This window comes from Gossypium arboreum, chromosome 10 (assembly GCF_025698485.1).
Source record: "Gossypium arboreum isolate Shixiya-1 chromosome 10, ASM2569848v2, whole genome shotgun sequence".
Classification (NCBI taxonomy): Eukaryota; Viridiplantae; Streptophyta; class Magnoliopsida; order Malvales; family Malvaceae; genus Gossypium; species Gossypium arboreum.
This window is the reverse complement of record NC_069079.1, coordinates 125,401,336-125,420,271: the sequence shown is the minus strand read 5'-3', so window position 1 is coordinate 125,420,271 and position 18,936 is coordinate 125,401,336. Positions and strand designations below refer to the sequence as shown.

At 34.3% G+C, this 18,936-nt stretch overlaps 1 protein-coding gene across 1 annotated transcript; it reads left to right on the top strand.

Moving 5' to 3' along the window:
• Positions 1–15,808: 15,808 nt before the first annotated feature.
• On the top strand, positions 15,809–17,408 carry LOC108451309 (ankyrin repeat-containing protein BDA1-like). Its single transcript, XM_053020342.1, has 3 exons — positions 15,809–16,231; positions 16,278–16,394; positions 16,482–17,408. The coding sequence occupies exons 1-3, from the start codon at positions 15,809–15,811 to the stop codon at positions 17,406–17,408; spliced, it is 1,467 nt and encodes a 488-aa protein (XP_052876302.1).
• Positions 17,409–18,936: the final 1,528 nt, after the last annotated feature.

The window sequence follows — 18,936 nt, the reverse complement described above, 5'->3', positions numbered from 1 at the left end:
TGTCTCTTTGTCAATCTTTGTAAAATCCCCCCTTTACTAATGATAGATTTTGGCTTTTTAAGGCTGATCTACAAAACATTCATCTTTTATTTTTTTGTTTTCGTTCTTTTTTTATTTCTTCCCCCATCCCTCATATGCTTTCTCTTGCTGTTGTTTTTGTCTCTGTTGCAGGTGTGTCAGATGTGGGTGGCTCACGAGGAGGTGAGGGGCGTGCGTGGGTGGTGAACGTGATGGCCAAGGGTGAGGGGAGTGGCGGCTGAAAACTTGGTGGCTAGGGTTTTTTTGCTGGTGAAAATGTTTAGTTTGTTGGGCTAGGTGGGCTTTAGGTTTTTTTATTGTTTGGGTCATTTGATGTGGAAGTTGGGCCTGCTGTTTTAGTCTTGTAATTAGGTTTTGTAATTGTTTTATTTGGTTGTTATATTTTATCTATTTATGGGCCCGAGCAATATTGGGCTTGTACAGCTGCCCCTCTTTGTTCATTATCGTGTAACGAGAATAGAGCAAAGACACAAAGAAAGGCCAATTTTGCCCTGTCTTGCCAATTGTTGACTTCTTTGGCGCTCTTCTTTTCCGGGCAGTCTCTTACTAGTCCACCGCATCTTGTAGCTTTGGTTCAGTTCATTGCATCTTCTGATATGGGCCTTGTAGTTTCAATCTACTTCAATGTAGTTTCAAGGATATGAGATTTTTGGCTTCTATCTGCTTCACTGTAACTTCAAAAGGATAAGATCTACAGCTTCAATCTTCTCTTCTGTTGCTTCCGTGAGATAAGGTTTTGGTCTTCTCTTCTGCCTCTTCAGAAAGGCAAGATCTGATATCCTCGACCAGCTCCACTGTAACTTCAGGAAGACAAAATCTGGTGCCTTCAATCGGCTCCAATCTTTATTCTTTACTCGGTGTGTGATCCTGAGCTTAACTCATTTCTCGCAATATGAATTGACTTTTAAAAACTAGGCATTAAAAATAGAAATTGAAAAATAGCTCAGCACGTGAGCAAAGGCTCAACTCACTTCTCGCAATATGAGTTGATTTTTGAAAACAGAATTTTCCAAACAGATTTGGAAAATACCTCGTCATGTGACCCGAGGCTCAACTCAACGCTCGTAATATGAGTTGATTTTTGAAAAACATAAATTAAAAAAATATTAATTGAAAATACCTCAGCGTTCCTCGAGGCTCAACTCACCTCTCGTAATATGAGTTGATTTTTGAAAAGCTTAAATTGAAAAAAAATCAATTGAAAATACCTCAGTGTGTCTTGAGGCTCAACTCACCTCTCGCAATATGAGTTGATTTTGATGAACAGAAATTGAAAAACAGAAATTGAAAAGAATTCAACATGTGAGCCGAGGCTCAACTCACCTCTCGCAATATGAGTTGATTTTTGACAAACAGAAATTGAAATTACCTCAGTGTGTCCTGAGGCTCAACTCACCTCTCGCAATATGAGTTGATTTTTTTGAAGAGCAGAAATTGGAAAGCAGAAATCGAAAATACCTCAGCATGCCCTAAGGCTCAACTCACCTCTCGCAATATGAGTTGATTTTTTTGACAAATATAAATTGAAATTACCTCAGCATGTCCTGAGGCTCAACTCACCTCTCGCAATATGAGTTGATTTTTTTGAAAAGCAGAAATTGAAAATACCTCAGCGTGCCCTGAGGCTCAACTCACCTCTCGCAATATGAGCTGATTTTTGAAGAACATAAATTGAAGAAAACAGAAATTGAAATTACCTCAGCATGTCCTGAGGCTCAACTCACATTTCGCAATATGAGTTGATTTTTGAAAAATAGAAATTAAAAATACCTCATCGTGACCTGAGGTTCAACTCACCTCTCACAATATGAGCTGATTTTTTTGAAACACGGAAATTAAAATAGAAATTAAAAATACCTCAACGGGTCTTGAGGCTCAACTTACCTCTCGCAATATGAGTTGATTTTTGAAAAACATAAATTGAAGAAAACAGAAATTAAAAATACCTCATCGTGACCTGAGGTTCAACTCACCTCTTGCAATATGAGCTGATTTTTTTTTGAAACACGGAAATTAAAACAGAAATTGAAAATACCTCAGCGTGCCCTGAGGCTCAACTCACCTCTCGCAATATGAGTTGATTTTTTTGATGATAAAAATACCTCAATGTGACTTGAGGCCCAACTCACCTCTCGCAATATGAGTTGATTTTTGAAACATAAATTAAAACACAAAAATTGACAATACCTCAGCGTGCCCCGAGGCTCAACTCACCTCTCATAATATGAGTTGATTTTTGAAAACAGAATTGAAAATACCTCAACGTGTCCCGAGGCTCAACTCACCTCTCGTAATATGAGTTGATTTTTGAAAACATAAATTCAGCAGAATTGAAAATACCTCAAGCGGGTCTTGAGGCTCAACTCACCTCTCTTAATATGAGTTGATTTTTTGATGATAAATTGAAAATACCTCAATGTGACTTGAGGTTCAACTCACCTCTCGCAATATGAGTTGATTTTTTTGAAAAACAGAAATTGAAAATACCTCAGCGTGTCCTGAGGCTCAACTCACCTCTCGCAATATGAGTTGATTTTTGAAACATAAATTAAAGCACAAAAATTGACAATACCTCAGCGCGCCCCGAGGCTCAACTCACCTCTCGCAATATGAATTGATTTTTTAAAAAATAGAAATTAAAACAGAAATTAAAAATACCTCAGCGTGTGAGCCAAGGCTCAACTCACCTCTTGCAATATGAGTTGATTTTTTTGAAAAACAGAAATTGAAAATACTTCAGCATGTGCTAAGGCTCAACTCATTTCTTGTAATATGAGTTGAATTTTGAAACAGAAATAAAAACATCAGAATACCAAAACATGTCATCTGGTGGAACTCATGTGTCTTTTTAGCTATTATCACATCCTCTTGATCTACTGGAGTACCTGTATATGTCATGCATGATGTTATCATGATATGCACTTGTTTGTCGTAAATAATTTTATGCCTACATGATTATGCTATGCGCCTTAGGCATGTTTGTCGTATGTCCTTTTTCGTCACGATTTTCGTGATGATCTGTATTCATTACTTCGGCTCTTGACTTTCTCTTTAGGCCCTATACCAGTCCTCAAGCTTCACGAACAACCAACGTTTCTCAAATATCACTCTTCTACCCCCTGTTGAACTTTGTCCTTGCTTTGAGGCTCTTGTACTTATCAAATTCTCATCCGGGTAATACTCAACATTTATTTTGTTTGGAGTGTGTCATTTCAAAATGCTCTAGATGTTCAATGCATGAACTCTTCCATATTTCTTAATCAAGAATCTTTTCGAGCATGGCTTCTTGCATAGAAAGTTTTGGACTACTGAAGATGCTTCAAACATTATAGTCTTGCTTGTTTGACTCACTGCTTGAATCGTTTTACTCCTTGGGCCCAAACCTGCTTCATTAGGATGCCCTTTCGGGTTTTCATCCTAATTTTGTTTATCAATACGCCCTTTTCAGGTTTTCATCTTGATCTTCTTCTTTTTTTTTTTAAGGTGTCATCACTCATTGCCCATCAGGGCTCTATTACTAATGTAGTACGCTGCCCTATTGCTCAGTTAGTATTTCGACCCAAAATCCAAAGAAATAATCGCGTTTTGCTCAACCAGCTTGCCCCACCGTAGCTTCAGGGTTCATTCCACTGTAATTTAGGGATATAAGGTTGGCACTATCTTTAACCATTCCACTGCAATTCCTGGCTATAAGATCTGTATCCTACTGTAACTCAAGGGTGTATGATCTGTAACTTGTTCCATCGACTGATCTTTTTTTGACAGAAAATTCGAGGAGATAAGCTCAATTTGAGCTCAAATATTTCCAACCCTTATACTTGGTGAGCTTTTGAACAACCGACTGGTTTCAGGTTCCTATACTATTTAGAAGCTTTTAGAGTAATACGAGAAACTCTTTTTACGAAAGTATGATTAGCCCATTAATAATTATTTTAATGCGAAATGCTTGAAAAGAATTACACTAATGGACAAGAAGAAAATTGACTAAGAGCATAACTCGAAACAGACAAGTTAAACAATGTGAGCAAATGCAAGTTTATTGGAAGCACATTTTGAAAAGAATAAGATAATCAAAGATAAATTCAGAAATGGGTAAAATGGAAAGCTAAGTGGCTCAAATATCGCAGCCTGAGCTTCTCTACACAAACTTCTTCAAGACCATTTTGAGTTTAACATGTGTTTAGGGGATTCAGAGTACTTTGTCGATGCCCCAAGACGTAGCATACTACCATATGGCCCACCTTTGAACAAAATTTGAGCCGCCTTTTTCAGGTTTTCAGCTCAAAACCCCTTTGGTCTCAAGGCGCCCTTTGAGGGTTTTCACCTTGACCTCTCCATTTTCTTTTCTTTCTTTTTTCCTTTTTTTATTTTACTTTTGAATGAATGAAGGTCACAAAGCGTCTTTTGCGGGTTTTCACCTTAGCCTCTCCTTTTTAAGTATCTCTGGACTAAATCCGAATTCAGGATTGGATCAGTGCTCTTCCGGGGAAAGCCTCCTTTACCTCATAAAGTACTTAAGCATTCATTTTCCTTTGAAATCTTTTTGTATAGAAAGGGTCTTCTACAATACCAAGTTCCTGCTATAAAATTCCTTTGGGTGATCATTTCCGTCATAACTCAGCATCATACATGTTTGACTTTCAAACCCTTTTCTGCAGTCAAGTTTACTGAAGACATTTTACTTCATCTAATTCTTGACTTAATCAAAGTTTGGAGAAAAAGAGTCTTACTTTCCACGGACAGAAACACCTCTAATGCCCCAGTGAAGGTCCTGGTCAACTTTAATAAGCACTAAGAGTAAAAGGTAGCTTCTTATGTCAATATTTACAAGTCTTGGTCACCTTCCATAACTTTTCTTTATTTTTGTATTTTTCTTTTGGCAGCCTTTGTTGCATTGCGATATGACATTGTACAGTTACGCACTAAAACATGATTCTTTCTGGCATTTAATCTCTCTTTTTTGTTTTTTTGTTTTGTTTTTTATTTTTTTTCTCTTTTCATGAATGTTGACTTTATGATATTGGCATATGAAGAAATATTCACCTTCTTAGTGAAGCAATTGACGACCACGAAGATGATGTCGACTAGAAGCTTTTGACGAGATCATCCCCAGAACATCTATGCCCCACGTATTGAAAAGTTTGTGAAGAGATAGAAGAAGCACGTGAGTTTTGACGATATAACTGATGTCATTCCCTTCCCATGGTGGACCAAAAATATCTGATCCTGATTGATTAGCTTGGCTATTGCAGAACCATTGTCATGTGTTCTCTAGACACCCTTATGGACCTCTTTCCAGATGTTCCTAAGTGCGTCTTAATATGATCGTGCGAAAACATCCTTGAATTCTTGGAAATAACTCAATAGTCTTGCCTTATTTCTGCGATGAGCTAGGTTTCGATCTCCATCTCTTTCCCAAGCTCACAATGTCAGCTGACCCTTTGTAAGTTAGGATCTGTCTTTCATCTCATTCTGTCATCTTTCACGAATCAGAAGTAGACACAATCTTTGTCATTTTCGAAGTCCTGAGATCCCTCTAGACACATATCTTGCTCCAAAGGGAGTTAGTAACAACGTCACTCGTGACATTGATATCTGGGGACCTACTGTGGGTATGAAGACAAATTCCAGAGAATAAATGATTCTAATAATGATTATTTGTATAGGATGATCATGAATGTAAAATAAAAAAATAAAAGTTCAAATAATAAAAGAATCTATAAATAGAAGAAAATTTACTCAAAAAGATGCATTTCATTGAAATAAAAATCTTGGACCGAAACCTATTTCTCAAAAGAAATCTTATCACCTCTAGGTCTTAAGGTAATAAGTATGTTTTGAATATTACTCTAGATTAGCTTTAAAAGTACATGGATCTCTTCCACTGTCCCATTGTTCAAAACACTCCCAAGTATGTGAAGTTCGGAGGTGGGTGATATCGAGATTGTGGTTGAGTTGGGTACGAATTGAAAGTACAGTGGCTTCTTGTTCCTACCACACGGGTTCCTGGCTCTTTTTTTTTCTTCATAGGTACTGCCCTTTTGAGCTCTCGGGGCCTTCCATCCTTCCATTCTTGATGGCATTTTCTATAAGTTCCCCAGATATTACAATGTCCGCAAAGTTTTTCGTAGCATTTCCTACCAACTTATCGTAAAATGGCGCTTTCAAAGTGTTGATGAAGAGAACCACTATTTCAGTTTTGGTTAAAAGGGGTTCTACTTGTACCGAGATGTCCTTCCATCTCTGCGCGTACTGCTTAAAAGTTTCCGTCGGCTTCTTTTCCATCATCTGCAGAGTCAACCGATTAGGGACCACGTCAGGCACATACTTGTACTATTCACAAAATGCTGATGCTAAATCTTTCCATGATCGGATCCTTTCTCTACTAAGTTGATTATACCATCGAAGAGCCGATCTGACCAAGCTGTCTTGGAAACAGTGTATTAGCAACTTATCTTTATTCACGTGACTCGTCATTTTTCGGCAAAACATGACAAGATGCATTTTTGGACATTTCGTTCCGTCGTATTTTTCAAAATCTGGTGCTTTAAACTTCGGAGGCAGAACTAGATCAGGCACCAGACTGAGCTCCTCGGCACTTAATGCAGAGAAGACTTCAGTGCCTTCGATTGCCTTGAGCATTTCTTCAAAACTCCTATACTTACCCCAAACATCATGATCGTCTAATTTCAACTTGGCTATCTCTACTGGGTCATCCCAATCTGGAATATTGGGATCAACAGGATTAACTCTGGGGTTTGATATAGATATACCTTACCCTAAATGAGTAGGTGGTACAGGTCGTTGCTCCAAGCCTATAGGCTCCTTTTGAGGATATCCTCTTTGCGTTACATGAACGTGAGACGGGGTGAATCTTTGGGGATAAAATGGATCCTGATCATGATTAACTCTTGACTGAGGTTCCATAACGTCAGGGCTCTGCATAAGTCCATTCCCTTTAACAAAAGTTGACATCATCTCCATTATTTTGGCCATTTGATCCCTTTGCTTGAGTGATTCCTCTCGAGACCTTACCATCAGATCTCTCGTTTCCTGCTGTGATTTAGCCAACTGTTCTTGCAATTCTCTTTGGGCCTTTTCCATTCTTTCAATTCTCTCATTGAATTCGGCCTCCATAGTTCTAGCTCTTAGCCGCGTCTTATATGAATGGCGTGATTCCAGACTCGTAGCGTCACAACTGTAGATCATACGGTTTCAGCCTCAGTGAATCATTAAGGGACATGTACATGCAATGAATGGATGAATGAATAAATGGTAGATGAATGTCAGTCATGAATATGCAAAAATTTGGTGTTAATTTCAAGATAGCCCCTATTTAGGCATTTCCTTAATCAAAAGAGTCTATTACACAACATTTCGGTCACTCGTATAATTGACTCCTCCATCAGAAACTCGTTTTTGGCAACCAATCTCTAATCAACACCTTCCTAACAAGATGCCTTAATGCATGATGAAAACTAGAAATACAGACAAACAACCTTAGTTAGCACAACACATATGAATAGAGAAAAACTGTGGAAAATCTAACAAATTAAGCTACTTGGTCCAATGGACTCGATTCCCTTACATAGAAAGCGTAAATGTAAAAGAAACAGAAGGTAAGATGTGTTTTTCCCGTGTACTTATTTTGGTGACTAGTAAACGGACAGAGGTTTGGCATGGCTCTAGTTAAGTGGCTCGTACGGTTCACTATATGCGGTTTTGGTTCTAGATAGGTACTCGAATTGTCCGTACTGTCATCTACTAAGATTAGTACAGAGCCTCGGTCATGGCCCATCATAGGCTTATGAGATCAATTCGAGGGATTACATTTACTTATGCCTATGCGGACGGACGAGTTAACTCACGAAAGCATAAGTCATATGTAACCCGAAAGTATTCACTAGCCTGTGCGGAGGAACGAGTTAAATCACGAAGGCGTAGCGTTTACTTTCACTTAACAGGGACGGAGCCCGGGTATAGAGCTCATGTTATGCAACAAAAATGCATGTGCACGGTGTATGGGGAGAAACTTGCAAACCTTTTCTCTTTATTTAAAACTAAAAACTAGAATCGTAAAAACTTAGAGCTGAAAAACGGATGATAAACAAGTTAGGAAAATATTTACAACACGATACAAATGATTCTTCGAAATTTAAAATTTTAAGGATCACGATTAAATATGTTTTTGAACGAGGAATTTTTGCAAATTTTAACAACACATGCTTAACTCGACTCGACTCTCAAAAAGGGTCTCCAGTGGAGTCACCAGCTATAGCGACGTAAAAATTTTAGCTTGGTCGCTAATTATGGTGATTATTTGAAAATTTAAAAACCGACTTTCGATTTTATTTAAAAAGGGAGTCGCCACCGATCCTTTTTCTAGGTGTGATCGGACACCTAATAAATCATCTTTTTTGAAAAGAAAATTTATCCTCGAACAAAAGTGAAGGCCAAATGTGGGTCTACGCGAAAATCAGAGTAAAGTAGGGTTCGGGAGTTGGTTACGCGCGAGGAAGGTATTAGCACCCTCGCGACGCCCAAAATTGGTATATTGTAAAACACGCGTTGTTTTGATTTTTTTAAAAATACGAGTTTGATGTAACATTTAGTCGTGATCTGATTGAAACACGAGAACTTTTTAATCTTTTTGATTTTGAGAAGGACATACCTTTTTAACACAAGTCGATTGATGTTCACCCAACATAGCGATGAAATCGATGACTCAATGTTAAATCAGTACGTTGCCTTTCTTATTGAAATAAATAAAAAAACATGAATAAACATTTTAAAACGGTGAACAACGAGATGATATAAAATGGGCGGGAAATGAAAAATAAGAATTAGAAATTCATCGAGGCACATAATAAATACGACAATAATATTAAAAAAAATGACAATGCATGCGATATATTAAACGTAATAATAGTATCAAACACGAAATAAAAACAACAAATATACATATAAACATATAATAATAACAGATGAAGTAACGTAAACATAATATTAAAAATACTAATAGTGCTATATATATATATAAATATTAAAGTACGTATAATGATAAGAGTGAAAAGTGTATACATAGTAATATTAAAATACGTACATAATATATATCTATATAAAATAAACATATGCAAGATACATTATAAATACTAATGACATAAAAATTATATACATTAACAATACTACACAAATATATACATATATTTTAAAATAAATACATAGTAATATTAGGATAAAATAATAAGTATAATGATAAATATAAGGATATATGAAAATAATACTATTTATAAAATATATATATATTTATAATGAAATACATATACTAATATTAATGATAAATATACTAGGAATAAAAATAAATAAAATAATAGAATATCTATGATGTGGTATTAAAAGAGATATATATATGTAATATTATTCAAGAAGATATGAAAATAATAATATACAAATAATATGGTATTAGAGGTATATACATAACATATATAAAATACAATATTTAAAGATACATACACACAATATATATAAAATGTTAAAATATCTACATAGTATATACATATTAAAGATAATGCTAAAAGACAACTCTTAATATTACTACATAACTACATACATATATATTAAAGATATATACACAAGATAGAACACATACTAACATTGATAAGAACATATACAAGAAATAGTATAAAACGATAACTAATAATACTAAAGATATATACATATAACAAAGTATCCACTTATATTAACAATGATAATAATAATAATGGTAATAATATTAAAATACAAAAATAATAATAATAAATAATCAAGTAATTGAAAATCAAATTATATATATATACATAATAAAGATATTAAAATAAAGTAATAAAAGATAATACTATATATATATATATATATACATGCACGTAATATATGTATATTAGAAATAATAATAGGAGTTATAATAATAATAATATAAATATCACATACATAAAAATAAAAATAATAACAATAGATAACGTAATAATAAAAATGAATGCCAAAATCAATTACTAAAATGTCAAAACGATAAAAAGGATTAAATCGAAAACAAAATAGAAAGCTCGGGATAGATTTTAAAATATAAAACAAAAGAGGACGCACAAAACCATGGGGGATCAAAAGCGCAATATTTCAGCTTATTAAAACGCTGCGCAGTAGGGGGGCTAATTTAAAAATCGGGTTAAATTTCAGGGCTAATTTATAAACAAAAGATAACTTGATTGCGAAATATGAAAATTCGGAAGGACCGATTGCGCAAATATGCCGTCGAATTAAAAACACGCGGATCCTCTAGCGGGTCGGGTCGGATCAGGTCGGACGGGCATAAAACGACACCGTTTAAGCTTCTATTCTCTAGGCACAAAACGGTGCCGTTTTGCCATGCTATAAAAGTCAAGTTTTTTTGAAAAAATTTCATTTCCTTCCTTCCTTCCAAAAAAAAAACTGAAACCCCCCTTAAAATCCTCTCAAGCCTTTTCTTCTCCGGTAGAATCTCGGTCACTGGGCCACCGCCGTTGGTCGCATTGCTGCCGTCACGTAATTAACGCACACCTGTGGCGGAAGTTCAAAAGGTAACTTTTTTGTTTTTTTTAATAATATATATATGTATATGTATATAGAAAGAAGGAAAAAAAACAAAAAAAAAAAGATTCGAAAGAAGAGAGAAAAAGAAGAAAATGCAAACCTTTTTATTAATTTTTCCTTTGTATTCGAAGTTCGGAGGGATTTTTGTGATTGTCTCTTTTTCAATCTTTGTAAAATCTCCCCTTTACAAATGATAGATTTTGGCTTTTTAAAGCCGATCTACAAAACATTCATCTTTTATTTTTTTGTTTTCGTTCTTTTTTTATTTCTTCCCCCATCCCTCGCATGCTTTCTCTTGCTGTTGTTTTTGTCTCTGTTGCAGGTGTGTTAGATGTGGGTGGCTCACGAGGAGGTGAGGGGCGTGCGTGGGTGGTGAGCGTGATGGCCAAGGGTGAGGGGAGTGACGGCTGAAAACTTGTGGCTAGGGTTTTTTTGCTGCTGAAAATGTTTAGTTTGTTGGGCTAGGTGGGCTTTAGGTTTTTTTATTGTTTGGGTCATTTGATGTGGAAGTTGGGCCTGCTGCTTTAGTCTTGTAATTGGGTTTTGTAATTGTTTTATTTAGTTGTTATATTTTATCTGTTTATGAGCCCGGGAAATATTGGGCTTGTACATCTATCGAAAGCCTAAGAGAATTATTTAAATTAAGCCTGTTATGTATGAAAAGTTTTGGGTTATCACTTTTTTGCTTCCTAAAGAAAATTCTATATAAGTCCAAATAGGATCAAAATCAAAATCCATAGAATATCCACAATTAAAAACTCAACACAAATCAGGCTTAAAATAACTTTAAGAAAACTATTTGAAAAGAAATTCTTTACACTAATTAGAGAGCTATAAACAAATCCTAGTCTTTCTTTCTAAGGGTAATTTGGTAACTAAAAATATTCATCATTAGTAATACAAAAATATAAATGACCAAGTAGAATTTGAGATTTATTTAGGGAGACCGATTCTTTTCGAAGAAATCTTCCAAGTATCATTTGTTTGGAGTTGACGAGCCTCTCATTGGGTTGGTATTATTTTTAGGTAGTGCTTTGGCGGATTGGAGGACAACACTCAAGAGCTCTATGAATCTCACCTCTGACACTCGAGTTCTCAATGTAGTTAGGAGACAAAATCCTAGCTCGACTCGAGAACAATACATGCCCGTTAAGGGTTTGTTGACTCTAAATATAACTATGCTTTAAAGACTTCTCTAAAAGGAGTTTGCACAAACCGAACTTAATGAATAATAGATAAAAATGATCAAATTTTAAGATAAATAGGAGAAAAAAAATGTAACCTAAAATTCAACATTTCTCCTTACATAATACAATCAACCCTCTCTTAAAAATCACCCACAATAATAATTGCCTTCTTTGTGACAACCACTTGTTATAATAATATTTCGTTATAACAACCAAGTTTTTAGTAAAATCGATTTTTTTATATTTTATTTTAATCTTCTAATATAACTTTTCACTTATAGCAACAATAGTCATAGTTATGAAATACATTTTTATTAAATTAATTCTCTATAACAACATAATGCTTAAAATTTCAAGTAGAATTATAGCTATTTCATATAAGTATTTTAATTACAATTTATTAAATAAAATGATCTTAATTAAAATATTTAAAATTTTCATAAAAACTATTAATTATATTTTATTAAATGAATGTAAGATTCAATTAGTGGAATTAAATATTCTACTATGAATTTGGAACATAAGCTTATAAATTGATTACTTAAATTTAATAATTCATGATAAATTAATAAATTTAATTTGATAGCTCAAATTAATTAATTGAACTTGTTAGATATATGAATTTCATAATTAATTATGTGAAAGAATGTAAAATAAAAAGTGCATAAAAGTAATAATGCATACACTTGCTATATGTCTTTTATTTTTATTGATTTGATTCTCATTTTTTGAAACACAATTTATGTTTTTTTTATAGAAAAAAGATAGCTTAAAGTGAAAAACTCAAAAAATTACACTAGTGACTAAAAGCAAGAACATAATCCACCTCAATGAAACTTCTAGCTGATTGTGGTGGTTCTTCAAACCAATGAATTTTTATGGAATTAGTCATTATACACTTGGCCATATGATCAACTACTGTATTTTGTGACCTTAGAATATGACGAACAAGGACCTTCCAAATTTGACTCAATAAATGATGGATAAGTCGCATTTTAGTGAAATGACTATCTACAGCTCCACTAGCTAAAATCAATTCAACTAAGAGAGCATTATCACATTCCACTTCCAACTGTCGATAACCTTTCCTCCATGATATAATTAGGCCTTAAAGTAAGGCTCTCGCCTCAATTTTGAAAATTTAATTCTTTCCTAACTTTATCGAAAAACAACCTAACCACTTGTCGTCGGCACTAAACACTCCCCCAATGCCCGCAAATGAGCTATTTCTCGATACAACTCCATTTGTATTAAGTTTAACCAATCCGTATTAAGTTTAACCCATCCTCTAGTCGGACATGCCCGCTAGTTGGTTGTCACCCTCGAACTATCATGCAACTGTGCCGTGTTAAACCATTTATAACTTCTTGCCCAACTTATGCTTGTATCCACAAATTCCTGACCACAACTATAGCCTGTCGAAAACAAATACATGTTCCTATTTTTCCATAATAGCCAACAAATTATTGGGAAGAACATTTGCCATTCAATATCATGATAACTATAATTACCTATATTTTGCAAATTCCACAGCAACCAGTCTTGAAGCGAAAATGAGAAAAATTGTACTTGATTATGTTTCGGCACAATCGACAACCACACCGCTTTAGCGAAACTGCAATCACGTAAAGCATGAATACCTGATTCATCAACTGCAATTATATTTTCCTTATTTGATGGAAATTCACAATATAAAATCTATTATAGGTTTATAATAATAATTTTTATAACATCATAGGCATATAACAACTATTTTTCTATAATATATAAAATAAGATAAATGAGGTTATCATAAAGAGGTTAATTGTATATATAATATTTTATATTGCTTGGAGCCACAAATCCATGTAAAATTCAGCATTTCCCCATTGCCGTATTAAAATTTTCGTAACACAATAGTGTAAATCAAATTATGGAACAACCATAATTTTACCATTTTAAAAAAAAGTTGGTTTTTAATTAATTATTTTTATTGAATTTAGGTCATTTGATTGAGTAGTATTAAATTTAATCATGGAATTTGTTATATATAAAGTAGCTCCCTCAAGGCAAATCGTCATAGTTGCTTAAACTTCAGCAGAGGTTGATAATTCGATTTGAATCTAAATAATTAATTTTTTTTTCGAATTTTAAATTTATCGAATTGAGTTAATTGAGTTATTATATTTTTTCGAGTCAACTTAAATAAGTAATTTGATTTTTTAAGTTCGAGTTTAAAATTTACAATTCGAATAATAAATTCGTTTAAATACTCCTTTGGTCCCTATCAATTTGAAAATAATCAAATTGGTCTTTCTCAACAAGAAATACATAACAATTGAAAATAAATTTCAAAATTCCAAAATTTTCATATATATATATTTTAAATTATAAAATAATAATTTTGAGGACCTAAACAAGTAAATTACCAATTCAAGTTTATCATACTAAAGTATATTATTTTTCTCATTTTGCTTTGAAAACTCTTTCAAATATACACATGATTTCAAATATATGCGCTCTAACATGAAATTAATTATATTGTAATAAAATTTTATTTTGACATTTTTATTTTTTAATTTTAACTTGAACAATTTCACCTTGATTCAGTTCGACTCAACTTATTACGAAAAAAATTAAACCGAATTAGGATGATAAAACAAGGTTCGTCAAGTCAACTAACTTGAAATTTTATTCACCTAATTCAATTAAACACTCACCCCTCTTCACTTAGCCAGGGACTTTGTTTGCCTATGGAATCACCATCAAATCCAATCGGAACCCTCCCAGTTACATTCGTTGCTTCCCAGTACACATCATAGAAATCTTGCCGCCAACGATCTACAGAATGGTTGATCTCATCTTAGTGAGGTCTAGTCATATCCTGTTACATTTTTGCAAGATATCCCATGACTCTACCACCAATCCTATATAAGTAAGGGAACTATTCATTGAGGTCCACGACCGGCTCATTATTAAGTCCACCACCAATACAAGATCCCTTCCTTTTCTTCACCAAAAGAGATCTTCCTACTTTAATGTCAGAGATAGCCATGGAGGCTCTTTTCGTATTTTTCAAATTTCTTACTGACTCTCGACACTTCGATGTGAATCACCTATCTCATCTATAATATGAATGTATGCCAAAAGTCCAGCTTTGACATATTCCTTGATTCATATAAATTGTTAATTTAACAAGCAAAAGACCAAAAAACAAAAGAAAAAATGTAATCCGTTATTCTTTTATATATGTTCATTTTTTCTTTTAAAAATATGGTGGTGTCACTGTGTGGAGAACCACTACTCCAAAAATAAAGGAGTTCTCAAAAGCAAGAAATAGAAAGTAGTATGTGTAGGGTACGCGGTGGATCCACTGACTCCAATTATTGGATACTTCCGACTGCTTTCCTCCAATATTATAGGCAATTCCACCATGTGCATATTAACCTATTCGTAAGTGCCTTAATTAAATTAAAAGGCCTTTCTTTCTTTATTTATTATACACATGAAAGAGTTGAACTGAGTCATACGTATAAAATAATGAAATTGTGGTAAATATTGCAAGGCACAATGAGATTGGGATGTGTGGGCTTGTCTTGCTTTGTGTTTGATCTGGGGATGATAGCTGTTTGTTCTTGTCCTGTTCTAAGTTAGATGTGAAGGATGTTGGGTTTCATTTCGATTTTATGTACCTCTAACCTTAAAAAGTAACACTGCCATTAAACCAAAATGGGTCCTATATTTTCTATTCTTATAAACAAATCGTAATTAGAGTGTGGAAGCTCCCTTCGACCTTTTAAGAAGTTTCTCTTTTCAGACTGGCGTGTTTGAAGTCATGTATAAAATTGTGTTGCTTTGCTGTGTGTTTTGCTAAATATAGCTTCTATTCCCTTTATATTGTCTTATGTGTCTCTATTCTCTTTGTTTTGTTGCAAATTTCATTATTTCTCATTTGCCTGAAAATTTGCTGCATAATTTGTTATCTCCACTTCTCCGTAGCTATGGATTGGAGTATGATAGGGGCTGCACAAACAGGAAACATTGATGTCTTGTACGAGCTAATTCAGAAAGATCCATATGTTTTGGAGCGTATTGATCATGTTCCTTTTCTTGACACTCCATTGCATGAAGCAGCCAGTGCTGGGCATGTTGATTTTATGATGGAGATGATCAACTTAAAGCCATCGTTTGCAAGAAAGTTAAATCAAGCTGGGTTTAGCCCCATGCACTTGGCTCTGCAAAATAACAGAACTCAAGCTGTGCTTCGACTCCTCAAGTTTGATGAAGGCCTTGTTCGTGTTAAAGGAAGGGGAGGCTTGACCCCTCTGCATCATGTGGCTCAAAATGGAGATGTTGATCTTTTGATCAAGTTCCTTGAGGTTTGCCCCGAGGCTGTTGAAGATGTGACTGTTCGAGACGAGACGGTTTTCCATCTTGCAGTAAAAAACGACATGTTTGAAGCATTTCAAGTCCTGGTGGGGTGGCCGCCACGAAGCTGCCCAACGTTGGGAGAAAGAACTACTTAGTTGCGCAGACATTGATGGCAACACAGTTCTACACATTGCAGCTATCAAAAACTCACCTCAGGTATGCTAATTTTGCTAGTTAGCTCAATTATTGATGTATATACGTATATGATAAAAGGGTTATTTACATGAATTTTCTAATTAACAGGTGGTGAAAGTATTGCTGGGACACTTGCGCCGAGACCATATCAATGCCAAAAATTTGAAGGGATCCACTGCTCTAGATATCCAACCAGACTGTCCATTGGATGACAGGCAAGTGGATAATTATAAGGGCTCGGTTAAAGATTTGATAAGAAAAGCAGGAGGTTTGAGTGGTTCCGAGCTTCCCAATAAGTCCATCTCTTCAATCCACATCAAATTATTAAGGCCGAAGTTGTCATGTTTTCAAAAATTTGCAACAATGGCAGGTCGAGGAAGAAAGGGTATCCCGCTTGAGATGCGTAATACATTTCTAGTAGTGACAGTGCTAATTATAACAGCCACTTACGCTGCCTCTTTAAGCCCTCCAAAGAAAGCTGATAACAGTTCATCCATGAAATACCATATCAAGTATTATGCATCTTTAGAATCAACCGACAGCACTGCACCCCTACCAGGTCCTCCCCCACCACCGGCCGATGATCAGATTAATTGGTCAGATTTAATAGACGTATCATCCATGTTTTGGTTATACAACACATTAACATTTTGGGCAGCAATCGGGTTAACAGCATATCTCCTACCAAGTCGTTCAATCAGCTTGTTTCTTCTCATAACCCTTTCCTTGTTTGGGACCTGTTACATGCTTTTAGTTGCTGTTTCCACATGGTCATGGAAACTTCAATATTTGGTTTCTCTTCAAACTACTATACCCTTGTCCTATCGTGCTCTCTGCATAATAAATTACTGCTTGTCAACATCCCTAGCTTTGCTAGTATCATACCGGATAGCCCGTTATGTTTTCCATAGGTTTGTGCCTAAAACAAAGATGTTCGTCCTCGTACAAATCGTTTCCTTTATCATCTTTGCTTTTATTCTTGTCCCAGCTATCCTTAATACCGAAACCATATTGAAGTACTCCGACTTCTTTTGAGTGATCTTCGTTGAATTCTTAATCGTTTCAGCTGGTTAACAAGGCCTTGTAGTCTCTTGAATGTGATTTGTATGATGTGTGAGTGACAATTTGTTTGTTTGTATAGTGGGAAAGCAGTGATTCAGTGAGGAGCATAGGTGGCGTTGCTTGCTTTTATCGCATTATTCATTGTAATGATAAAATTGAGTGTGGGAGTTAATGTGTTGCTTATGCCTGTGGCAAAGTATTAGTTGGTTATTCTTCCTCTTTATGAAGTTTCCTACAATCCCAAAGTGGACTCCTTTTGTCTCTAATTTTTAAATTTTAAAGAATAAGTTATTTAATTAAATAAAATGTAAAAATGTTGATTATAATTATGTCCATGACTTAGATATTGTAATATAAGTAAACTTTATTAAAAATATTGATACCTTGTGAAATTAATTAAAAATTCGATTAAGTCAAGTGCACTTATCAATTAATAGTATAATTACGGTGAACAAAGATATCATTCTAATGAAGAATTACTAGCAATTACTGTCTTTCTATATTTAACCGATAAATTCGAGTGATTGGTTAAAACTAAAATTAACAAATTAATTAACTAACGAACACTAGTAAAGATCAAATCACAAAAATAAATGAGTAATAACCAATAAATGAAACAATAACCAAGAAAGAATTCGCCTAGATTTCATTTGTCACTATCAGTCTAAATTACGCAATTTCTTTACTTAGTATCTTGATCCGTAGAAATCTCTAAATTATGCTAATATCTCTTTTGAAAGTAAGAGTAACTGACTCTAAGTTGATTAATTAAATTTTCTTTCTAATTGAAACCCCTATTATCGCATCGTGCTATGGATTCCCCTATTAAATTTGACTCTAATCCAGTAAATTTATGTCATTCTATGTCTAGAATTGCATTCAACTCTACTCAATTATGCAAGATCTACTCTCAAACAGGGTCTTTTCCCCTCTGATTTAAGCACATCAAACATGGATTAATAATCTAGAAATATCAAAGCAAGAATTAGCCACACATAATTGTGAACAAGATTTAAGTATTTATTGTGAAAAATAAAAATCAAAAGACAAAATTCATCATAGGGTTCATCTCCTTAGAAAATGAGTTCATACTTGAAAATAAAAGCATCAAAAACACAGTATAACCGAAAGAAATAAAGAAACTTATGATAATCTCCTAAGAAATCAAATCAAAATCTTCAATCTTGACGGAAATCTGCTTCAGAATCGGTTTCAGTTGGTTTCAATGTTGACAATACTGTATAGTTCTGTATATAATGAAAGCAATTACCAAATATTACATGGTAGCAAACATCCTCAAATGAGGATCAACAGGCAGTCCAATCCCCTTGAATAATGGATCATAAAATGAATTTTTTATTGGCCTGAAAGCAATAAGGCATTTTTAAAGTAAGGATCTCAAAATTGAAGAGAAAAATTATTCAGGATTTCAAAAATAAACAAAATGGAATTTGCAGAACAACCTTGGACTAGAAAGGTTGCTAGCATTGGAACTAGTGTT